The 22,762-nt window shown below is 45.5% G+C and overlaps 1 protein-coding gene and 1 pseudogene across 2 annotated transcripts in view; both read right to left on the bottom strand.

Annotated features, from left to right (window-relative positions):
• The window catches only part of COQ5 (coenzyme Q5, methyltransferase), a 22,655-nt gene extending 2,692 nt beyond the window's left edge, over positions 1–19,963 (bottom strand). Inside the window, exons 1-4 of one of the 2 annotated variants that reach the window (XM_025403550.1) lie at positions 19,727–19,963; positions 11,820–11,969; positions 8,952–9,173; positions 2,847–2,953 (exon numbers count right to left, since the gene is read on the bottom strand). In XM_025403550.1, the coding sequence (XP_025259335.1) occupies positions 2,847–2,953; positions 8,952–9,173; positions 11,820–11,969; positions 19,727–19,928 (681 nt within the window). In that variant the 5' untranslated portion in view covers positions 19,929–19,963. The remainder of the gene's footprint in view (positions 1–2,846; positions 2,954–8,951; positions 9,174–11,819; positions 11,970–19,726) is intronic. The other variant, XM_025403551.1, reaches the window with a different exon arrangement.
• On the bottom strand, positions 12,262–13,042 carry LOC112635417 (annotated as a pseudogene).
• Positions 19,964–22,762: the final 2,799 nt, after the last annotated feature.

Genomic DNA, 22,762 nt, shown 5'->3' on the forward strand with positions numbered 1-22,762 from the left:
CTAAAAAAAAAAAAAAAAAAAAATCACAATGGATATCCTCTCTGATAAAGCAATTTTACTTCAAGGAATCTATCTTACAGAAATGCTTCTACTATGGAAATGACATGTATGTGGGTTATTCACTTTTATTTATTATTTTTTTTTGCAATGGAGTCTTGCTCTGTTGCCCAGACTGGAGTGCAGTGGTGTGATCTCAGCTCACTGCAACCTCTGCCTCCCGGGTTCAAGTGATTCTCCTCCCTCAGCCTCCCAAGTATCTGGGACTATAGGCACGTACTACCACACCCGGCTAATTTCTGTATTTTTAGTAGAGACGGGGTTTCACCATGTTGGTCAGGCTGGTCTCGAACTCCTGACCTCATGATCCACCCGCCTTGGCCTCCCAAAGTGCTGGGATTACAGGTGAGCCACCACACCTGGCCTCTATTCAACTATTTTTAAAAGAGCCAGTGCTCTTCATGTACTTACAAGCAAAAATCTCCAAGAAATACTTTTTTACTTTTATTCTATCTATCTATCTATCTATCTATCTATCTATCTATCTATCTATCTATCTATCTTTGAGATGGAGTCTCACTCTGTCATCCAGGCTGGAGTGCAGTGGTGTGATCTCAGCTCACTGCAGCCTTCGCCTCCTGGGTTCAAGGGATTTTCCTGCCTCAGCCTCCCAAGTAGCTGGAACTACAGGTTCACGCTGCCACACCTAGCTAATTTTTGTATTTTTAGTAGAGACGGGGTTCACCATGTTGGCCAGAATGGTCTTGATCTCCTGACCTCGTGATCCGCCCACCTCAGCCTCACAAAGAGTTGGGAGGCCAGCCTGGAGGCCTCCAAAGAGTTCAAGACCAGTTGAGGTTGAACTCACCTGGCTGCAGTGAGCCGAGATCGCACTATCGCACTCCAGCCTGGGTGACAGAGTAAGAGTCCGTTTCAAAAAAAAAAAGAAGAAAGAAAGAAAATAGTACACCTTGGCACAAAACATTGTAAACACTTGTCTAAGGTTACTCAGTAAACAAATCAATGAATCCATGCAAAAAATTACAAATAAGGATGTCACAAAGTTGTGCTATATGAAAAACATAGGAAAAAAAGAAATATCAATTAGTTATTGGTCATGTGAATCATAACCAATTCACAAAACATCTTGGCAAAGATACACAAGAAGCTGGTGACTGTCTGAAGGGAGAAGCACTGAATGCGAGAGGAGGCAAGGATGGGAGGGAGATTGTCACATATACCCTTTTGTACTTTTTGAACTTTGAACCTATTAAAAAAATTTATTTCCCCAGGCGCAGTGGCTTACGCCTGTAATCCCAGCACTTTGGGAGGCTGAGGCGGGAGGATCACGAGATCAAGAGATGGAGACCATTCTGGTCAACACAGTGAAACCCCCTCTCTACTGAAAAATACAAAAATAAGCTGGGCGTGGTGACACATGCCTGTAGTCCTAGCTACCCGGGAGGCTGAGGCAGGAGAATCGCTTGAACCCGGGAGACAGAGGTTGCAGTGAGCCAAGATCACGCCACTGCACTCCAGCCTGGCAACAGAGCAATACTGTGTCTCAAAAAAAAAAAAAAAAAAAGTTTTAATTCAACGAAATAATAAACTGGCTACTGACATAGGAAAGGTGATGCAAACCAAGCTGATAAAACTCCATAAAGAACTTACCACTTAACCAGAGGACCCACGCAACCAGAGACTATGTTACCAAAATGAAACTCTTTGCCTTGCACATGGTCTTCAAGTGTTTTGAACAGAATGTTAAAGTAGGAATAAAGGCCAGGCATGGTGGCTCAAGCCTGTAATCCCAGCATTTTGGGAGGCTGAGATGAGAGGATCACTTGAGCTCAGGAGTTCGAGATCAACCTGGGCAACATGGCGAAACTCCATCTCTACAAAAAATAAAAATAAAAAATAAGGTAGGAACAAAGAGGAGCTCCATCAGATTAAGGAATGCTCCCCTCTTCCAGCAGAAAAGCCATGAATCCAGCTATCTTTTGTCAAAACAGTGTTTGAGGGCCTTTGTCTTTGTCAGCCTCTGAAATGTCCCTGATCTTCTGCAAATTCACAGGGTCAAGCAGCTTCACAAGTATGAGGAAACACACAAAGGCCAGAGCAAGACCAAATCCCAAAGATGTGACTACCAATCCAAGTAAGACAGACTTCTATGGAGATCAGTTCTGTGGTTTTAGTCTTTTTCAATTTTGTGACTAGAAAATTTGTCAACTTAAAGGATTGAGGACCCTAAACTTCAAACAGGCATTCCACTCAAGCGCCGAGCCCTTAAACATTTTTTTTTTTTTTTTTTTTTTTTGAGACGGAGTCTCGCGCTGTGTCACCCAGGCTGGAGTGCAGTGGCGCGATCTCGGCTCACTGCAAGCTCCGCCTCCCAGGTTCAGGCCATTCTCCTGCCTCAGCCTCCGAGTAGCTGGGACTACAGGCGCTCGCCACCACGCCCGGCTAGTTTTTTGTATTTTTAGTAGAGACGGGGTTTCACCATGTTAGCCAGGATGGTCTCGATCTCCTGACCTCGTGATTCGCCCGCCTCGGCCTCCCAAAGTGCTGGGATTACAGGCTTGAGCCACCGCGCCCGGCCAAACATTATTTTTTTTAAGATCAAAAAAAAAAAAATCTCTCCCTGGGGGTGGTGGTGTGTGCCTGTAATCCCAGCTACTTGGGAAGCAGATGTGGAAGGACTGCTTGAGCCCAGGAGTTTGAGACCAGCCTGGGCAAAATAGCAACACCCCATCTCAAAAAATAAAACTCTTCTTTCCTCACTCACTGTAGCTCTACAAATGAGGTAATTTCCTGAGAGTCATACAAGCTGAGGATGCAGCCATTCATACCTGATCAATGTGTGTGACATTCCGGATCCCAAAGGCAATGGTGTAAATATCAAACTTGTCATCATCAAAGGGCAGCTCTTCAGCGTCTCCTAATACCCATGCAAGTCCTGGAAGAGAAAATGAGTTCCAGGTCTCAGTGTGGGTAGCTGTTTTTCCCGCACCCAGTGAATTCATTTCATGTAGAGCACTGGGCTTGAAAGCCCAGGTCCTGGGGGTTAGGCTGCCTGGATTCTAATACCAGCTTCACCATATTCCTTATATATTCATATTTTTCCTTTTATATTTTTAATCAGTTATTATTATTATTTTTTAGACATGAGAGATCTTGCTTTCTCACTCAGGTTGGAGTACAGTGGCACAATCACAGCTCACTGCATCCTCAAACTCCTGGGCTCAAGCAATCCTCCTGCCTCGGCCTCCCAAAGTGCTGGAATGACAGATGTGAGCCACTGTGCCTGGCCTGTGTATTCTTGAATAAACTACTTTGTCTCAGTTTCCTCATCTGTAAAATGGAGTTAAAAACTAGTGCCTACTTTATAGGGTTACTAAAAGTATTAACTGAGTTACTCTAAGTACAGAATTTAGCATAGTTTTACTGGTTTTATTGGAATCACAGAGCATCAGCATGTCCAGGTCTGAGGCCAGGTCATGAATTCAGAGATCACCAGAGGCCCCTATCAGGGTGGCTGTGTCCCCCAAGGATCTTGATTGGACTTTAACATTACACAACCTACAGCAAATTAGATGTAAAATACAAAAAGAAGACTATAGAGGAAGGTAAATGAAAATAACCTTTCTGGAAAGCAAATTAGCAGCATCTAACAAGGGCCTTAAAAATAAGTAAGGGCTGGGCGTGGTGGCTCACGCCTGTAATTCCAGCACTTTGGGAGGCCGAGGCGGGTGGACTGCAAGGTCAGGAGTTCGAGACCAGCCTGGCCAATATGGTGAAACCCCCGTGTCTACTAAAAATACAAAAAAATTATCTGGGCTTGGTGGCGCATGCCTGTAATCCCAGCTAATCCGGAGGCTGAGGCAGGAGAATTGCTTGAACCCAGGAGGTGGAGGATGCAGTAAGCTGAGATTATGCCACCACACTCCAACCTAGGTGACACAGTGAGACTCCGTCTCAAAAAAAGAAAAAATAAATAAATAAATAAGTATATCTGGCCAGGTGCGGTGGCTCATGCCTGTAATCCCAGCACTTTGGGAAGCCGAGGTGGCCGGATCACGAGGTCAGGAGATCAAAACGCGGTGAAACCCCATCTCTACTAAAAATACAAAAAATTAGCCAGACGTGGTGGCATGCACCTATAGTCCCAGCTACTGGGAAGGCTGAGGCAGGAGAATTGCTTGAATCCGGGAGGTGGAGGTTGCAGTGAGGTGAGACTGCGCCACTGTACTCCAGCCTGGGTGACAGATGAGACTCCATCTCAAAAAAAAAAAAAAAAAAAGTATACCTTTTGACCCAGTGATTTGATTTTTAGGGAAAGGACATTGACATCACATCACAACTACTGCTTAGAGGGCCCTTATCAAGTGGCAGGGTCTGTGTTATTTTATGTACATCTAGATTATCTTAGTACATCCTCATACCAACTCTGTGAGAGAGTTACTACCATTATCCTCATGTTTCAGGTCAGCAAAGTGAACATCAGAAAGGTTAAAGTCTGAGCTGAGCATGGTGGCATGCGCCTGTAATCCCAGAGACTCAGGAGGCTGAGGCGGGAGGAGAGCTTGAGCTCAGGAGTTCAATACCAGCCTGGGTAACACAGCAAGACCATATCTCGAAAAAATAAAAACAAAAAAGAGGAAGGTTGCTTGCCCAAGGTCAAACAGATGGACTGGAATCCAGAGCCTATGTTTTCAACAGCTACGGTATATCACCTCGTAGTATGAAGTAGTTATTAGAGTTTAAACAGTTGACTAAGGTTATGTAGTCAGTAAACGAATAAATCCATGCAAAAATTACAAATAAGAACGTCACAAAGTTGTGATACATGCAAAACACTGGGGAAAAAAAGAATTACCAATTGGTTATTGGTTATGTGAATTGGTTATGTGAATCATGAAACATCCATATGAAAGAATAGCATAAAAAATAATGATTTCAAGGAATTTCTAACGACATGGAAAAATCTTTTGACATAATAGTAAATTAAAGTAGGATTACTAATTTGTAGGCCAGATGCGGTGGCTCATGCCCGTAATCCCAGCACTTTGGGAGGTCGAGGTAGGTGGATCATGAGGTCAGGAGTTCGAAACCAGCCTGGCCAAGATGGTGAAACCCCGTCTCCACTGAAAATACAAAAATTAGCTAGGTATGGTGGAGGGCGCCTGTAATCCCAGCTACTTAGGAGGCTGAGGCAGGGGAATCGCTTGAACCGGGAGGCGGAGGTTGCCATGAGCCAAGATCGCACCACTGCACTCTAGCCTGGGCGACATAGCAGGACTCTGCCTCAAAAAAAATAAATAAAATAAAATAAAATGAAATAAAATAAAATAAAATAAATAAATGGTATATATAGGATGTTCTCAACTTTATAAAAAGGGAATGATTAGGAAAAAGGAAGGAAACATCACCATATTGAGGGGTATCTCTGAATGTTTGAATTACGGTTAATATTTACTTTCTTCTTAACACTTTTTCAAGCCAGGCGTGATAACCCACGCCTGTAATCCCAGCACTTTGGGAGGCCAAGGAGGGCAGACCACTTGAGGCCAAGAGTTTGAGAGTAGCCTGGCCAACATGGCTAAACCCTATCTCCACTAAAAATACAAAAATTAGCCAAGCGTGGTGGCATACATCTATAATCCTAGCTACTCACCTGCCTAATTTTTTTTTTTTTTTTTTTTTTTAGTAGAGACAGGGTTTCACCATGTTGGCCAGGCTGTTCTCAAACTCCTGACCTCATGTGATCCATCCACCTCGGCCTCCCAAAGTGCTGGGATAACAGGTGTGAGCCACGGCACCCAGCCAAATATATATATATTTTAAAGCTCCTGCCCCTAAGGTCTTCCATGTGGGAAGGAAAGTGCTACATAAAAAATATAAATAAAACATATAACCATGCTATACATTTAAAAAAGTAGTTAAGTGACACATTAACTTTTTTTTTTTGAGACAGAGCCTTGCTCTGTCACTCAGTCTGGAGTGCAGTGGTGTGATCTTAGCTCACTGCAACGTCTACCTCCTGGGTTCAAGAGATTCTCATGCCTCAGCCTCCTGAGTAGCTGGGATTACAGGAGTGCACCACCATGCCTGGCTAATTTTTGTATTTTTAGTAGAGACGGGATTTCACCACTTTGGCCAGGCTGGTCTCGAACTTTTGACCTCAGGAGACCCCCTGCCTCCGCCTCCCAAAGGGTTGGGATTACAGGCGTAAGCCACCGCGCCCAACCACACATTAACTATCACATTTATTAAATAATTTCTAGGGTCCTCCTACTTAGTTTCTACTTTTCATGATGTTTTTGCAAAAGTATGATTATTGGAGATTGACAAAACAAGGAGGAAAGATAAAACTGTACTATGGGGCACTTAATAATTCCTACGCAGATGCATTTGTTTTGGTGCTTAGGAGAGCTCGAAGGGCAGGCTATGCAATGGAAGAGATGATTCCAGAAATGGAACACTGCCTATCATTTCAATATCCTTGTTTTCCATTCTTTATGGCTGAGTACCAGAGAGTAGGGAAACATGTTTGTCAGTAGGAGTAAGGAAACATAGTGCCTTTGTCTAAAAACACTAGTGACTGTCTGCCTTCTGACCAGTATTGATGGTCAACAAAGGAGCCCTTCAGCTTGGGGGCCAAGTGGGCTGCAGTTCGTCTAGGCAGCTCCTTCTGGGGGTGGGAGGAGGAAGAGGAGGAAGATTTCAGCTAAAATAACCATAGACACTCATGGTGGGGGAGGAGAAGGAGAGAAATGCTGATGCTGACCTGAGGGACGTTCTTTGTTGTATACCACTGCCCCTTACAGTGGCCGTCTGTGGTCCCTGGCCAGCATGGAAGAGGGCAGAGCAGCGGCTCTGAAAAGCTGGGCAGGGTGTGGTGGCTCACGCCTGTAATCCCAACACTTTGGGAGGCAGGAGTAGGCGGATCACAGGAAGCCAAGAGTTCGAGACCAGCCTGGCCAACATAGTGAAACCCCATCTCTACTTAAAATACAAAAAAATTGCTGGCTGTGGTGATATGCAGCTGTAATCCCAGCTACTCGGGAGGCTGAGGCACAAGAATTGCTTGAACCCGGGAGGCAGAGGTTATAGTGACCCGAGATCATGCCACTGTACGCCACCCTGGGCAACAGGGCGAGACTCTTGTCTCAGAAAAAACAAAACAAAACTGGGCCAACAAGGTGCAGTTGCCAGGATGGAGTTTCTCTCTTGTTGCCCAGGCTGGAGTACAATGGCACGATCTCGCTCACCACAACCTCCGCCTTCCAGGTTCAAGCGATTCTCCTGCCTCAGCTTCCCAAATAGCTGGAATTACAGGCATGCGCCACCACACCCAGCTAATTTTGTATTTTTAGTAGAGACAGGGTTTCTCCATATTGGTCAGGCTGGTCTCGAACTCTGGATCTCAGGTGATCCGACCCCCTCAGCCTCCCAAAGTGCTGGGATTATAGGCATGAGCCACCACGCCTGGCTAAATTTGCTTTTTTTGAGTCTGTTGCCCAGGCTGGAGTGCAGTGGCATGATCATGGCTCACTGCCATCTCGACCTCATGGGCTCAAGTGATCCTCCTGCTTCAGCCTCTCAAGTAGCTGCTACTACAGGTGTGTACCACCACACTTGGCTAACTTAAATTTTTTGTAGAGACAGAGCCTCACTATGTTGCCTAGGCTGGTCTTGAACTCCTGGCTTCAAGCGATCCTTCAGCCTCGGCCTTCCAAAGTGCTGGGATTACAGGCATGAGCCACCTTGCTGCCAAAATTTACAGTTTTAAGCTAGTACACAAATCATCCATTTTGAGCTTGCAGTAGTCTCACAGAGATATGCACGCAGTCATTTCCCTATCTGCTGTTCGTATTTACCATGGTAGGGAAGTTTGAGGAGTACCGTTCACAAGTGTTTCTTTGAGTGTATCATTTGGGTCCTCTGAGAAACAGATGCTGAGATGGACCATGGAGTGTAATAGTTTTTTTGTGTGTGGCAGGGGAAACACAGAGAAGACAAAGGGAGAGGAAGAAAGACTGAGCAAGAAAAGCCTTTAGACCTTAATGCAGATCTGACAAAGCCTCAGCCTACCCAATAGGGACCTCTGGAACAAAGGCTGGCTGTTAAAGAGTCCTGCCTGGAAAATATCCAGGCCCTACTATTCCCACAGTGTTCAGTCATTGGCTGGGGGCTGCCACAAAAGAGCCTGGCCTCCCTTGGAAGCTGAAGCAGACACTGATGGTGCTAACAGGTGGAGGCTGCTAGCTAACTGCACTCCTTGTGGCTGAAGGGCAAGTTATTTCTTTTTTTATTTTTTAAATTTCTTTAGAGACAGGGTCTCGCTCTGTCACTCAGACTGGGGTACAGAGGTGCAATCACAGCTCACTGTAGCCTGGAACTCTTGGGCTCAAGTAATTCTCCCATCTTGGCCTCCCAAAGATCTGAGATAATGGGCATGAGCCATGGGCCCAGCCAAAAGTTCTTTCTTTACAGGAGATGAGAGGTCCAGTTGCACAGCAATCAAACTATCCTAGCATGGACAGGAGAATGGAATGGTTCAAGAATGGGAATGATACAACGAGGTCACCCTGAAGCTGCTGGGAAATTACAGCAAAACTTCTGTCTCAGGGTCTGAGAGCTGAGATCCGAAGATTCAACTCCAATTTGGGATGTGCCACTGAGAAGTTGTGTGACCTGGGTAAGATTCTTGACTTATTTGGGATCTAGTGATCCCAGTCACATAGGGCTGGGTAAGCTCACTCAATGGGCTGCTATGCATGAATAATGCATATAACAGCATACAAACTAGATTCAGCCAGGCAAATCATCTTCAACCTGCCCATCTATAAGTTTCTGAAAGCCAAAAGATAAAGCATTTCAATATTTTACACACTCCACCTTATTCTATAAAGATACGAACACTTCCCGTGTCTGCCTTCTGCAGGACTCACCAGCTCTGTATCCTTGAGCCAAGGCTTTCTGCTTTCCAACCTTTAGCATTTCCTTGTTGATGTCACACACCACGACACGAGACCCGCCCAAGGAATCTTCTTCATTCTGGTACTTTTTGGCAATTTCTTCCCAGGATAAATTTTGTTGGGCCCTTAACTGCCTCTTCTGTTTACTCTGATGCTGGGACTGAACATAATTAAGGAACCGGAATGCAATGTCACCTGTGGGAAGCCAACAGGAGGAAAGATGCAGACTAAAACAAAAACAAAAAAGGAAGAAACAGCATTTCCTAAAACCCAAAGGGGTAACAGAGGCACCGGAGTACCTGTGTTAGCTAACTGGACTCAGTGTGGTTTTTGAAAGCCAAGTCCTTTCTTCTTTTTGTTAGAGACAGGGTCTCACTCCATCACCCTGGCTGGAGTGCAGAGACACAATCATAGCTGAGTGTGTGAACTCATTTCAACACTAACTTTTTTTTTTAATTGAAAAAATTGGGCCAGGCTTATGCCTGCAATCTCAGCACTTTGGGAGGCTGAGACTGGTGGATCACCTGAGGTCAGGAGCCTGAGACCAGCCTGGCCAACATGGCGAAACCTCGTCTCTACTAAAAATACAAAAATTAGCCAGGCGTGATGGCAGGCGCCTGTAATCCCAGCTACTCAGGAGGCTGGGGCAGGAGAATCGCTTGAACTTGGGAAACGGAGGTTGCAGTGAGCTGAGATAGCGCCATTGCACTCCAGCCTGGGTGACAAAAGCAAAACTCTGTCTCAAAAAAAAAAAAATTAACTAAAATAAAAACTGAAAATCAAGTGTTTATAATACCGTGACCTAGTAAATATTGTTCAGGACAAATCCAGTGCTTTCTAGAATCCTATTTCCTTTCTGTTTTCTCTCTTTTCTATATTTTCTTTCTTTCTTTCTTTTTTTTTTTTGAGACGGAGTTTCTGCTCTTGTTGCCCAGGCTGGAGTGCAATGGCACCATCTCAGCTCACCGCAACCTCTGCCTCCCAGGTTCAAGTGATTCTCCTGCCTCAGCCTCCCAAGTAGCTGGGATCACAGGCATGTGCCACCGAACCTGGCTAATTTTGTATTTTTAGTAGAGATAGGGTTTCATCATGTTGGTCAGGTGGGTCTTGAACTCTTGACCTGTCAGGTGATCCACCTGCCTCGGCCTCCCAAAGTGCTGGGATTACAGGCATGGGCCATTGTGCCTGGCCCTATATTTCCTTTCTTATAATGCTGTTTCTGGCTGGGCTTGGTGGTTCATGCCTGTGACCCCAGCACTTCAGGCTTCAGGAGGCTCAGGTAGGCAGATTGCTTGAGCCCAGAGTTTTGAGACCAGCCTCGGTAACATGGTGAAACCCAGTCTCTGTGGAAAAAATTACAAAAATTAGCCAGGTGTGGGACACATGCCTGTATTCCTAGCTATTTGGGAGGCTGAGATGGGAAGATTACTTGAGCCCTGGAGGGTGGAGGTTGCAGTAAGCTGAGATGACGCCACCACACTCCAGCCTGGGCAAAGGTGCGAGACCATTTCCAAAAAAAAAAAAGTTGTTTCCTTGCCTTTGTTTTTCTTACACTATTTTCAAGAAATATATCCTTGTTTCTCCCATATGTCTAACCAATTAGGTATTCTCCAGTCATTTTTTATATCTTTTTTTTTTTTTTTTTTCTGAGACAGAGGCTCATTCTGTTCCCAGGCTAGAGTGCAGTAGCACGATCCCAGCTCACTGCAACCTCCACCTCCCAAGTTAAAACAATTCTCCTGCCTCAGACTCCTGAGTAGCTGGGATTACAGGTGCATGCCACCACGCCTGGCCAATTTTTGTATTTTTAGTAGAGACGGGGTTTTACCATGTTGGCCAGGATCGTCTCGATCTCTTGACCTCGTGATCCAACCGCCTCGAGCTCCCAAAGTGCTGAGATTACAGGTGTGAGCCACTGCATCCGGCTATCGCCTGACAAATTTTTGTATTTTTAGTAGAGACAGGGTTTCATCATGTTGGCCAGACTGGTCTTGAACTCCTAACCTCAGGTGATCTGCCTGCCTCGGCCTCCCAAAGTGCTAGGATTATAGGTGTGAGCCACCACGTCCAGTCTCTAATGTAATTTAACATGTACAATGACATCACCAAGATGCATTGTGTAAAACCATGATATTTTTCTCTCCAAATGCTCAGTGTACAGGAAGTAACAAAGGACCGTGCACAAACAAACTTTTGATATCCGATGTGACAGCAAATCAAGCAGAAAAGGCAGCCTCGAAAACTTATATAAAGTAATAAAAGGCTTCCCCCATCCCCTAAAAAAGAGGAAAAGGGAAAAAGAGAGGAAAAGCTAATCTGTGTATTTTAGAAATGTGACAGGCAGCTAGGCACAGTTGCTCACACCTTTAATCCCAGCACTTTGGGAGGCCAAGGCACAGGTATCACGAGGTCAGGAGTTCAAGACCAGTCTGACCAAGATGGTGGAACCCTGTCTCTACTAACAATACAAAAATTAGCCAGGCGTGGTGGTGCATGTCTGTAATCCCAGCTACTCAGGAGGCTGAGGCAGAGAATTGCTTGAACTCGGGAGGCAGAGGTTGCAGTGAGCCGAGATTACAAAAACATGACAGGCACAAAACTGTCATTCTACGTTTTTGAATGATATTCAGTCAAAAAGATAAGTGCATGCCTTTCTTAGAAGCTATAAATATGCTGATTTTCAATTACATCTTCAGCCTAGTGTTAGGTGAGCTAGCTCACTACAGGAAGCTGAGGCAGAGAATTGCTTGAACTTGGGAGGCAGAAGTTGCAGTGAGCCGAGATTACAAATTTCTGTAAAACATGCTCAATGGTAGGGAAGGATACCAAACTCGACATTACCTGTGCCTCCAGCAACATCAAGCAGCTGGGTCCCAGGAAGTGGGCGCATCTTCCAGAGCAGCAAATCCTTCCAAACACGATGGATACCAAGACTCATCATATCATTCATCACATCATACTTCTTAGCCACACTTTCAAACACCTGATAGACTGACATGGGAGAAACACACACAATAGTGCTATTAACAGTATTCACTTAGAAAAACTCTTAACAAAAAAGGAGGAAGCTTTTTTCCCCTGAAATGACCTGTCTTTGCAAGGTGAAACTAAGTCGTAATGCTTGATGCCCAAATCTACACCTTAACATTACTTTATTGATTTATTTATTTTTCCTGCCTCAGATTTATTTGTACAAATAGCACAGGAGGACCCCAGCCCCATGCAGACGGCAGTCCAGGGGGATCACACCAGTCCTTCTGTCCTCACGTTGGCAGACAGATATCTATTCTGAAGCCTTTGTAGGGGTCTGGGCACCTTTGGGAGCCTAAGCTGGAACTGAGGCTGGAGCTGCAGCCTGGGCCTTGGTTTGATCTCTGGCCTTGGCCTTTGACCGAGACAGCCTGACCCCCTTGGCAATGCAGGCACAAGCACGCTTCCCAAGCTAGGGGTGGGCAATGTAAGCAAGTGGATCAAGCTTGCAGCTGACACCCTTTGGGATCTTGGGCTTAACCTCCTTGAGCTTTACAAGGGCCTTGATAGCCTCGGCACGTGCACTCATGGCCTCAGCACTGTTGGTCTGCATCTTTTTTAGGTCCTTCTTGTCGTGCTTCTTGGCAAAGCTCATGTTCCTCAGGAACTTGGGGTCCACCTCCTTAAGAGATTCTTATCTAGCCGGGCGCGGAGGCTCACGCCTGTAATCCCAGCATTTTGGGAGGCTGAGGTGGGCGCATCGTGAGCTCAGTGGTTCAAGACCAGACTGGCCAACATGGTGAAATCTCGCCTCTACTAAAAATACAAAAATTAGCCGGGCGTGGTGGTGGGCACCTATAATCCCAGCTACTAGGGAGGCTGAGGCAGGAGAACTGGTTGAAGCCGGGAGGCGAAGGTTGCAGTGAGCCACGACCGCGCCATTGCACTCCAGCCTGGGGAACAGAGCGAGACTCCACCTCAAAAAAAAAAAAAAAAAAAAGGGATTCATATCTTTGTGATTGGGGTTTCTTGATACCATTTCTGTGCCATTTTCAGGACTGGTTGTGTGTGGTGTGGTTCTTTGACTTGGGCATGTCTGCCCTGGTCCTCTCTGCAGCCTGCTCCCTGCTGCTGCTCCTCCTAAGTCATGGATGGCATCACATTACCTCTTTAATAAGAGGCTTAAATGTATTTCATGGGAGAAATCAACCTCTTTTCTGCTGTCTTAATTATCATTACTTAGGACTACTACTTTGTAATAATGCCATACATATACTTGGTACTAAATAAGATGTTTCTGTTTCTTAAAGGATAGGGTGGGAGAAATCGGAATTTTTCTCATGGTTATTATAATAAAAGACAAGATCCATTAGAAAGATGCATACAGAGCACGGTGGCTCTTGCCTGGAATCCCAGCACTTTGGGAGGCCGAGGGGGTCGATTCACTTGAGGACAGGAGTTCAAGACCAGCCTGGCCAACATGGCAAAACCCTGTCTCTAGTAAAAACACAAAAATTAGCAGGGCATGGTGGCGCACACCTGTAATCCCAGCTACTCGGGTGGCTGTGGCAGGAGAATCACTTGAACCTGGGAGGTAGAGGTTACAGTGAGCTGAAATTGGACCACTGCATTCCAGCCTGGGCGACAGACAGAGACTCTGTTTCAAAATAAAGATGAAAGATGCGTGATTAATGAATGGAAAGACCTTGGCTCATGTCTGCCTTATCACTGAGAAGAACCTCAGGTACAATTTGGTGGATACCTAGCCAAATGCCAAGCTGTGAATCAGGGCTAAGTCACAATTTAGAGGGCTCTCATGAGTCTTCTCCAGAGGATCAACACAGACTATGGAATCTGGGATAGCTAAAGAGAGAAAGAGTCTACTATCCAAGACTCTCAGAAGCATTTCCCTTTAATTTTTTTTTTTATTTGAGACTGAGTCTCGCTCTGTCACCCAGGCTGGAGTGCAGTGGTGCTATCTTGGCTCACTGCAAGCTCCACCTTCCGGGTTCATGCCATTCTCCTGCCTCAGCCTCCCGAGTAGCTGGGGCTACAGGCACCTGCCACCACGCCCAGCTAATTTTTTGTATTTTTAGTAGAGACGGGTTTTCACCGTGTTAGCCAGGATGGTCTTGATCTCCTAACCTCGTGATCTGCCCGCCTCGGACTCCCAAAGTGCTGGGATTACAGGCGTGAGCCACCGCACCCGGCCTTAAAGTTACCTGTTTTTCACCTCAGTTTCTCTGCCCGTAAGATGACTATATCAGTGCCAGCTCCCTACCTCCCTGCCAGAAGGCTGAATTGGATAATGAAGAGGAGATGCTTTGAGTTCCTCAGATGATATGTGCTGCACAGGATCCAAAACATGACACTCTTCTGCTGAATCAGACTACAGAGCCTGCCTTTAACTCAATCTTCAATGTCTATTCTCAACCTTCGGGTTTCCAAGTGCACTCTTTCCTTTTTTTTTAAATTTTTTGGGGGGACTGAGTCTTGCTCTGTCGCACAGGATGGAGTACAGTGGCACAATCTCAGCTGACTGCAACCTCCTTCTCCCGGGTTCAAGTGATTCTCCTGCCTCAGCCTCCCGTAGCTGCGATTACAGGCCCTTGCCACCATGCCCATCTAATTTTTTATTTTTAGTACAGATGGGGTTTCGCCGTGTTGGCCAGCTGGTCTCAAACTCCTGACCTCATGATCCGCCCACCTCAGTCTCCCAAAGTGCTGGGATTACAGGAGTGAGCCACCACGCCCAGGCTGCTCTTTACTTTTGAGCGTCTTTTGGGGTATCTGGGGGACACTAAGGCTAACCTCACTCAGTATAAATAGTCCTTGCTGGCATGGTGGCACACACCTGGAGTGCCAGCAACTCGGGGAGCTAATGAGAGAGGACTGCTTGAACCCAGGAGTTCAAGGCTGCAGTGTGCAATGATTGTGCCTGTGAACAGCCATTGCGCTCCGGCCTGGGCAGCATAGTGAGACCTTGTCTCAAAAATAAATTAAAAAAATAGTCCTGGCTTTGCATGTTCCAATATGCATGAATTTCAGTTACTGTGGTTTAGCTAAATAACACCAGTCCCCCAACACCACGATTCAAGTACAATGGTATATTAAATGTGAGTAATTACAGAAAGTACATTCTTTAGTCTACAAATCACTATGTAAATAACAGATATACAGCTGATCAGCAACCAATAATGCACTTCTTTCACAGACTTTAGGTGACTGGTTACTGTCACAGTTACTCAGTTCACAGACAGCAAAGCATGTACTTGTACTGCCTCCTTATCTTTCAGTGAAAAAACCCATGTGGCATAACTGGATAAATGAAAGAGGGAGGCCGGGCACGGTGGCTCAAGCCTGTAATCCCAGCACTTTGGGAGGCCGAGACAGGCGGATCACTAGGTCAGGAGATCGAGACTATCCTGGCTAACACGGTGAAACCCCGTCTCTACTAAAAAATACAAAAAACTAGCCGGGCGAGGTGGCGGGCGCCTGTAGTCCCAGCTACTCGGGAGGCTGAGGCAGGAGAATGGCGTAAACCCAGAAGGCAGAGCTTGCAGTGAGCTGAGACCAGGCCACTGCACTCCAGCCTGGGCGACAGAGCCAGACTCTGTCTCAAAAAAACAAAAAAAAAAAAAAAGGAAAGAGGGAATTGAGCAACAAAAATGAAAATGCTGATAATGCTGGAAGTGAAATTCAAATTGAGTGTCAGTGGAGTTATAGGAGAAATAGATGACTGTGGGAATTTTGACACTGCTGCCACTGGAGACTCTAGACATACAGTCAGAGGAACTGCAGGAAAATGAACTTACCAACATATACAAGAAATGGAGCTGTGACAAAAAAAGTTGAAGATGTCCCAGAAGAAGTGATGCCAGCAAAAACTTTCACATTAAAGGAGTTCTTGGAGGTATTTCATAACATTGAAAGCACAAAGGATAAAATACTAGAAGTAGACAAAAACTTAGAAAGAAATATGGCAATTTGCCAAGGCATAAAAAAAGCTATTTCATATGACAAGAAGGTGGCAAACAGTGCTCAAACTACTCTTGGGAAATTTTTTACAAGGAAATAACAAGAATTTAATTCTGACGGTTTCTAATTTTTTATTAGATTTTTTTTTTTCTTTTTTTTGAGATAGTCTCACTCTGTCGCCCAGGCTAGAGTGCAGTGGCACAATCTCGGCTCACTACAACCTCCACCTCCCTGGTTCAAGCAATTTGCCTGCCTCAACCTCCCAATTAGCTGTGATTACAGGCGTGCGCCACCACACTTGGCTAATTTTTTTTTGTATTTTTAGTAGAGATGAGGTTTCACCATGCTGGCCAGGCTGGTCTCGAACTCTTGACTTCAAGTGATCTGCCTACCTCGGCCTCTCAGAGTGCTGGAATTACAGGTGTGAAAGATCGCACCTGGCCATAAATAAATATCAACTTTGGTATACATTTTTTCATTTCACTATACATTTATAACTGACAGGGTTTTTGATGGTTGATAACTTTTAAAGGTCATAGAACAATTGTAATTTTTCCCATTGATTAAGGTCATTGTGTATGACTTCAGCTTGCACATTTTCAGTCATGCATTACTGTGCAAAGCGAGGACTGTCTGTACTGCAATCTCAGTCCCCAATCTGGAATTCGTATTTAGTTCAGCAGTTAACTTCTTCCCTGCTTGCCACTGTACGAAATGTTGATTATACATTATAAAGCACAAAACAGAAGTTAGGCATTATTATTATCATTACTAATTACTGGGTAAGAGCATACACTTTGGAAGTAACCCACCTGAATTCAAATCTCAGCTCTGCCACTTATTAGCAGAATCTTGGGCAAGTGATTTAATGTATTTGTTTCACATTTTTTCTTTCTTTCTTTCTTTTTTTCTTTGAGAGGAGTTTCGCTGTTGTTGCCCAGGCTGGAGTGCAATGGCACAATGTGGGCTCACCAAAACCTCCCCTTCCCAGGTTCAAGGGATTCTCCTACTCCAGCCTCCCGAGTACCTGGGAATACAGGCATGCACCACCATGCCAGGCTAATTTTGTATTTTCAGTAGAGACGGGGATTTCTCCATGTTAGTCAGGCTGGTCTGGAACTCCCGACCTCAGATGATCCACCTGCCTCGGCCTTCCAAAGTGCTGGGATTACAGGTGTGAGTTACTATGCCCGGCCTCACATTTTATTTACTTATAAAATTGGGCTATGGTGGGCGCGGTGGCTCCCGCCTGTAATCCCAGCACTTTGGAAGGCCGAGGCGGGTGGATCATGAGGTCAGGAGATCAAGACCATCCTGGCTAACATGGTGAAACCCTGTCTCTACTGAAAAAAAAATACAAAAAAGTAGCTAGGCGTGGTGGCGGGTGCCTGTAGCCCCAGCTACTCGGGAGGCTGAGGCAGGAGAAAGGCGTGAAGCCTGGAGTCGGAGCTTGCAGTGAGCCGAGATGGTGCCACTGCACTCCAGCTTGGGCGACAGAGCAAGACTCCGTCTCAAAAAAAAAAAAAGGAACCCCATCTCTACTAAAAATACAAAAACAGGGCCCAGTGGCAGACACCTATAATCCCAGCTACTTGAGAGGCTGAGACAGGAGAATCACTTGAACCTGGGAGGTGGAGGTTGCAGTGAGCCAAGATCAAACCACTGGACTCCAGCCTGGGCAATAGAGCGAGACTCCATCTCGAAAAAAAACTGGGCTAATAGTTCTTATCCTACAGTTTTATTTATAAGAATTAATGTGAAGTATTTTAGAAAGTTTCAGGACCTTAATAAGTGCTTGCTACTGCACTTGACTAGTCTTTTTTTTTTTTTTTTTTTTTTTTTTTGAGACGGAGTCTCGCTGTGTCTCACAGGCTGGAGTGCAGTGGCGCGATCTGGGCTCACTGCAAGCTCCGCCTCCCGAGTTCACGCCATTCTCCCGCCTCAGCCTCCGAGTAGCTGGGACTACAGGCGCCCGCCACCTCGCCCGGCTAGTTTTTTGTATTTTTAGTAGAGACGGGGTTTCACCGTGTCAGCCAGGATGGTCTCGATCTCCTGACCTCGTGATCCACCCGCCTCGGCCTCCCAAAGTGCTGGGATTACAGGCTTGAGCCACCGCGCCCGGCCACTTGACTAGTCTTAAAAGTAAAAAATAAAATAAAATGAAATGGTTGGTATTATTGTACTTGGCTCCACTTATTTCATTCCATAAGCAGTTATCAAGCTCCTAATGTGCATCAAGCACTGAGGAAATAGGAATGAATGAACCACTGTCCTGGCTTTCTGGCCATTCAGTCATCTGAAACAAATAATAATTTGAATTTGACATTCAAAGTGTTAAAGTAGCGCTATGTATTAGCAAGGTTGAGGTGGGTAGACTTTAAGGGGATGGGAAATTCCACTGTGGGCACTTTCTCTTATTTCCTGGGTGACTCAGTAAAGAAACCTCTCAGAGCCTCACCTTATATCTCTGTAAAATGGGCCAATTCCTTCATCATTATAAATAGTACTAGTAGAGTTTAAAAACACTCCTTTTCCTTTCCTATGCCTGTGGCATAGTGCTGACAAAAAGAAACTGCTCAACATTATTGAACAATTACTAAGTGCCAGGGACTGTTTAAAGTGCTTTCATATATCAAGTATTCTGATACTCACAAGAACTCAGAGAAGAAGGGTTACTATTAGTCCTACTTGGCAAATTTGGAAGCTGAGGCACACAGAAGATAGTTTCTCTCCTTCCTTCCTTCCTTTCTTTCTTTCTTAGCAGGCTGGGGGTGGTGGCTCATGCCTGTAATCCCAGCACTTCGGTAGGCCAAGGTGGCTGGATCACCTGTTCGAGACCAGCCTGACCAACATGGAGAAACCCTGTCTCTACTAAAAATACAAAATTAGTCCGGCATGGTGGCGCATGCCTGTAATCCCAGCTACTCGGGAGGCTGAGGCAGGAGAATCATTTGAACCCAGGAGGCTGAGGTGCAGTGAGCCAAGACTGCTCCATTGCACTCCAGCCTGGGCAACAAGAGAGAAACTCCGTCTCAAAATAAATAAATAAATAAATAAATACATACATACAAAAACAAAACAAAAAAACCTATTTTTCTCTAGAGATAAAGAACGTGGGCTTCAGACTCTGATTAAACTGGGTTTGAATACTGGTTCCGCCACTTACTAGATATGTTCCAACCGGGCAACTTCTTGCTTAACCTTTAAGTCTCAATTTCCTTACGTGTAATATGGTAATAACAATACCCACTACTGGAATGTTGAAAATGAGAACTGAAAATAATGTCTGTACGTTGCCTGGCACATCACAAACGCTCAGTTGATGGGATTTAGTCATCATTATTCTGCTTTTAAAAAGGGGGCGTCTGGCTGGGCGCGGTGGCTCTCGCCTGTAATCCCAGCATTTTGGGAGGCCGAGGTGGGTGAATCACCTGACGTCAGGAGTTCGAAACCAGCCTCATGAAACCCCATCTCTGGCAAGAATACAAAAAAGTTAGCCGGGCGTGGTGGCGGGCGCCTGTAATCCCAGCTACTTGGGAGGCTGAGGCAGGAGAATCGCTTGAACCCGGGAGGCGCAGGTTGCACTGAGCCAAAATCGCGCCATTGCACTCCAGCCTGGGCAACAAGAGCGAAATTCCGTCACAAAAAAAAAAAAAGAAAAAGAAAAGAAAAAAAAAGAAATCAGAACTGCACAGACAACAACACTGGAACTAATTGGATGTTAAATCAACCCATACTGGCCAGAAGAAACCAGACCGTGGACGGTCAGATCCCTCCATCCGCCCTCTCGCCCCTTTCACCTTTGCCCCCCTTCTCCTCTTCCGGCACAGTCTCAAACCCGAAGTGCGTTTCCGTTGCCCGCTTCTCTTGGGACAAGAGCCGAGCACTTAGTGGGGCCCCCGGCCAAGAGCTACGAAGCCCGAGGAGCTGGCAGCCCCGCATCGCCCGCGACCACCCACGGCCGCAATAGCTCCATAGAGCGCAGCTCTTGGGGGCAGCCATCTTGGTAGTCGAGTGACAAGGGCCAGAGAGTACGCCTTGTTGCGTCACTAGACAAACGACGGCGGCTGGCGGGAAACATTATTAGCCGAACGCGCCCTGAAATCTGATACACAGTTGTACGGGCAAAATCTCTAGGATCCAGAGGGTAGTCTTTAAGTATCGGAAATCTCTTCCTCTCTCTCTTCTCTGATTGAATTTACAATTCACCAGGAATGAGGGGAGCTCAGGGGAGCCCCGAGTCACCTCTTAGCGGCTATGTCTCTGAATCCGGCTAGGCAGAAGAGTACTAACTCGCAAGATATCCAGGAACTCTTGTTTTCTTGTGCAGAAGGGAGAAATTGAGGCATGGTGTGATTAAAAAGCCAAGATCACGGGGCCAATTCCTGCACACTTTGTTGAGCGTAAGAATCACTTGGTTTAAGTTTTAAAATGAAGATTCCTGGGTTCCCAACTACCAGAGATTTTGAATCAGTAAATCTGACATATATCCCTTTAATCTCTATTTAAACAAATTTCTCTGGTGATTCTGATGCAAGAGATTTGCAGACCATTCTTGAGAAACATATGCTAGACTACTCTGAAAAATAAACATACTACGGGCAGACTTCTTTGGTCTGTCCGTTTTATGAACCTAGGAAGCTCATAAATGGGAACGAAAGCTCAAGTATCCACTTAGCAAGCCAGAACCACCACTCACACTTGGTCTCCTGCTGACACAAAGCTACATTCCTAGCTCCAACTGGCATGTCATGGGTGTTTTACTTCAGCCCCAGATTTTCAGTCTTTTTTTAATGGAAAGGGTAATGTAGACCGTCTTGTGCAAAATAAAGAATGGACGTTGTTGAGTTTTGCTTGGATTACTGTATGTTTCTGCTTTCATTCCATTTTAAATGTATGTTTCCTGTAAATATTTCACGAGGAGAAAGCGCCAATAGAAGAAACTATTTTGAAACGAAAATTCTCTTCCTGGTTTAATATAGCCTGACAGATGGACACCTACCGCTTTCGTTTGGGAAGTACTGCGCGGGGATTTCTGTTTCTTTTTTATTTTAAGAATGATAGAAGGTCCTCGTTGGTATAGTGATGAGAAAAAAAAAAGGAATGATACAAGGGCGAAATGATTCATCCATGTATTCATAATTCTCATGTCTTTGTTAAAAGAAATTAAGTGGCTGGGTGCAGTGGCCTGTAATCCCAACACTTTGGGAGCCCGAGGCAGGCGGATTGCATGAGGTCAGCAGTTCGAGACCAGCCTGGTTAATATGGTGAAACCCCGTCTCTGCTAAAATACAAAAATCAGCCAGAAGTGGTGATGCACACCTGTAGTCCCAGCTATTCAGGAGGCTAAAGCAGGAGAATCACTTCAACCCAGGAGTCAGAGGTTGCAGTGAGCCGAGATTGCACCACTGCACGCAAGCCTGGGTGACAGAGCGAGACTCCATCTCAAAAATAATTAAATAAATAAATAAAGTCTCATCAAAGAATCTTATCTCTTCCATATCTAGTTATATAAAAGAATGGATCTCAGGATTTGGGGCTGTTCCTCCTGCACATCAGATTAAGTATCCAGACCAACAGTATTTCACTGTTCTCTTATTTCATATGATTTGTGGGGCAAAACCTGTAAAAAGTGAAGCAGGACAAGGACTGTTGAAAGGCATTTTTTTTTTTTTGAGGTGGCGTCTTGTTCTGTTGCCTAGGCTGGAGTGCAGTGACACGACCTTGGCTCACTGCAACCTCTGCCTCCTGGGTTCAAGCAATCCTCCTGCCTCAGCCTCCCTAGTACCTGGGTTTACAGGCACGCATCACCATGCCAGGCTAATTTTTGTATTTTTAGTAGAGACAGGGTTTCACCATGTTGGCCAGGCTGGTCTTGAACTCCTGACTTCAGATGATCTACCCGCCTCAGCCTCCCAAAGTGGTGAGCCACCACGCCCGGTGCTGATTTTTGCATTTGTAGTAGAGATGGGGTTTCACCATTTTGGCCAGACTGGTTTTATTTACTTATGTATTCATTCATTCTTTATTTTGAAACAGGATCTCACTTTGTCACCCAGGGTGGAGTGTAGTGGCACAATCATAGCTCACTCCTTACCCTCCCAGGCTCAAGCCATCCTCCCACCTCAGCCTCCTGAGTAGCGCACTACAGGTGCGCACTACCACACTGGGCTGATTTTTGTATTTTTTGTCAAGACGGTTTTGCCATGTTGCCATGGCTGGTCTTGAACTTCTAGGCTTGGGCAATCCACCCACCTCAGTCTCCCAAAATGCTGGGATTATAGGTGTGAGCCACGGCACCTGGCCCTGGTCATTTCCTTAATAGCATGTCTATGTGACCTTTTGAATCTCAAACTACTGTGGTTGGAAGGGAATCGTCTGTAATTTTCCAAAGTACAAATAGATGTGGTATGATTCCCAAAGTCTTAGTGTCTGTATCTGTAAACCATATATTTTTTGTTTTGTAATATTTAGTAGAGAATGGGTTTCACTATGTTGCTCAGGCTGGTCTCAAACTCCTAACATCAAGTGATCCTCCTGCCTCAGCCTCCCAGAATGTTGGAATTACAAGCTTGAGCCACCTCGCCTGGCCACATATATGATTTTCCTTTCTTTTTCTTTTTCTTTATTTTTTATTTATTTTTTTTTTTTTGAGACGGAGTCTCGCTGTGTCGCCCAGGCTGGAGTGCAGTGGCGCGATCTCGGCTCACTGCAAGCTCCGCCTCCCAGGTTCAGGCCATTCTCCTGCCTCAGCCTCCGAGTAGCTGGGACTACAGGCGCCCGCCACCTCGCCCGGCTAGTTTTTTGTATTTTTAGTAGAGACGGGGTTTCACCAT

Source organism: Theropithecus gelada, chromosome 11 (assembly GCF_003255815.1).
Source record: "Theropithecus gelada isolate Dixy chromosome 11, Tgel_1.0, whole genome shotgun sequence".
In the NCBI taxonomy this organism is placed as follows: domain Eukaryota; kingdom Metazoa; phylum Chordata; class Mammalia; order Primates; family Cercopithecidae; genus Theropithecus; species Theropithecus gelada.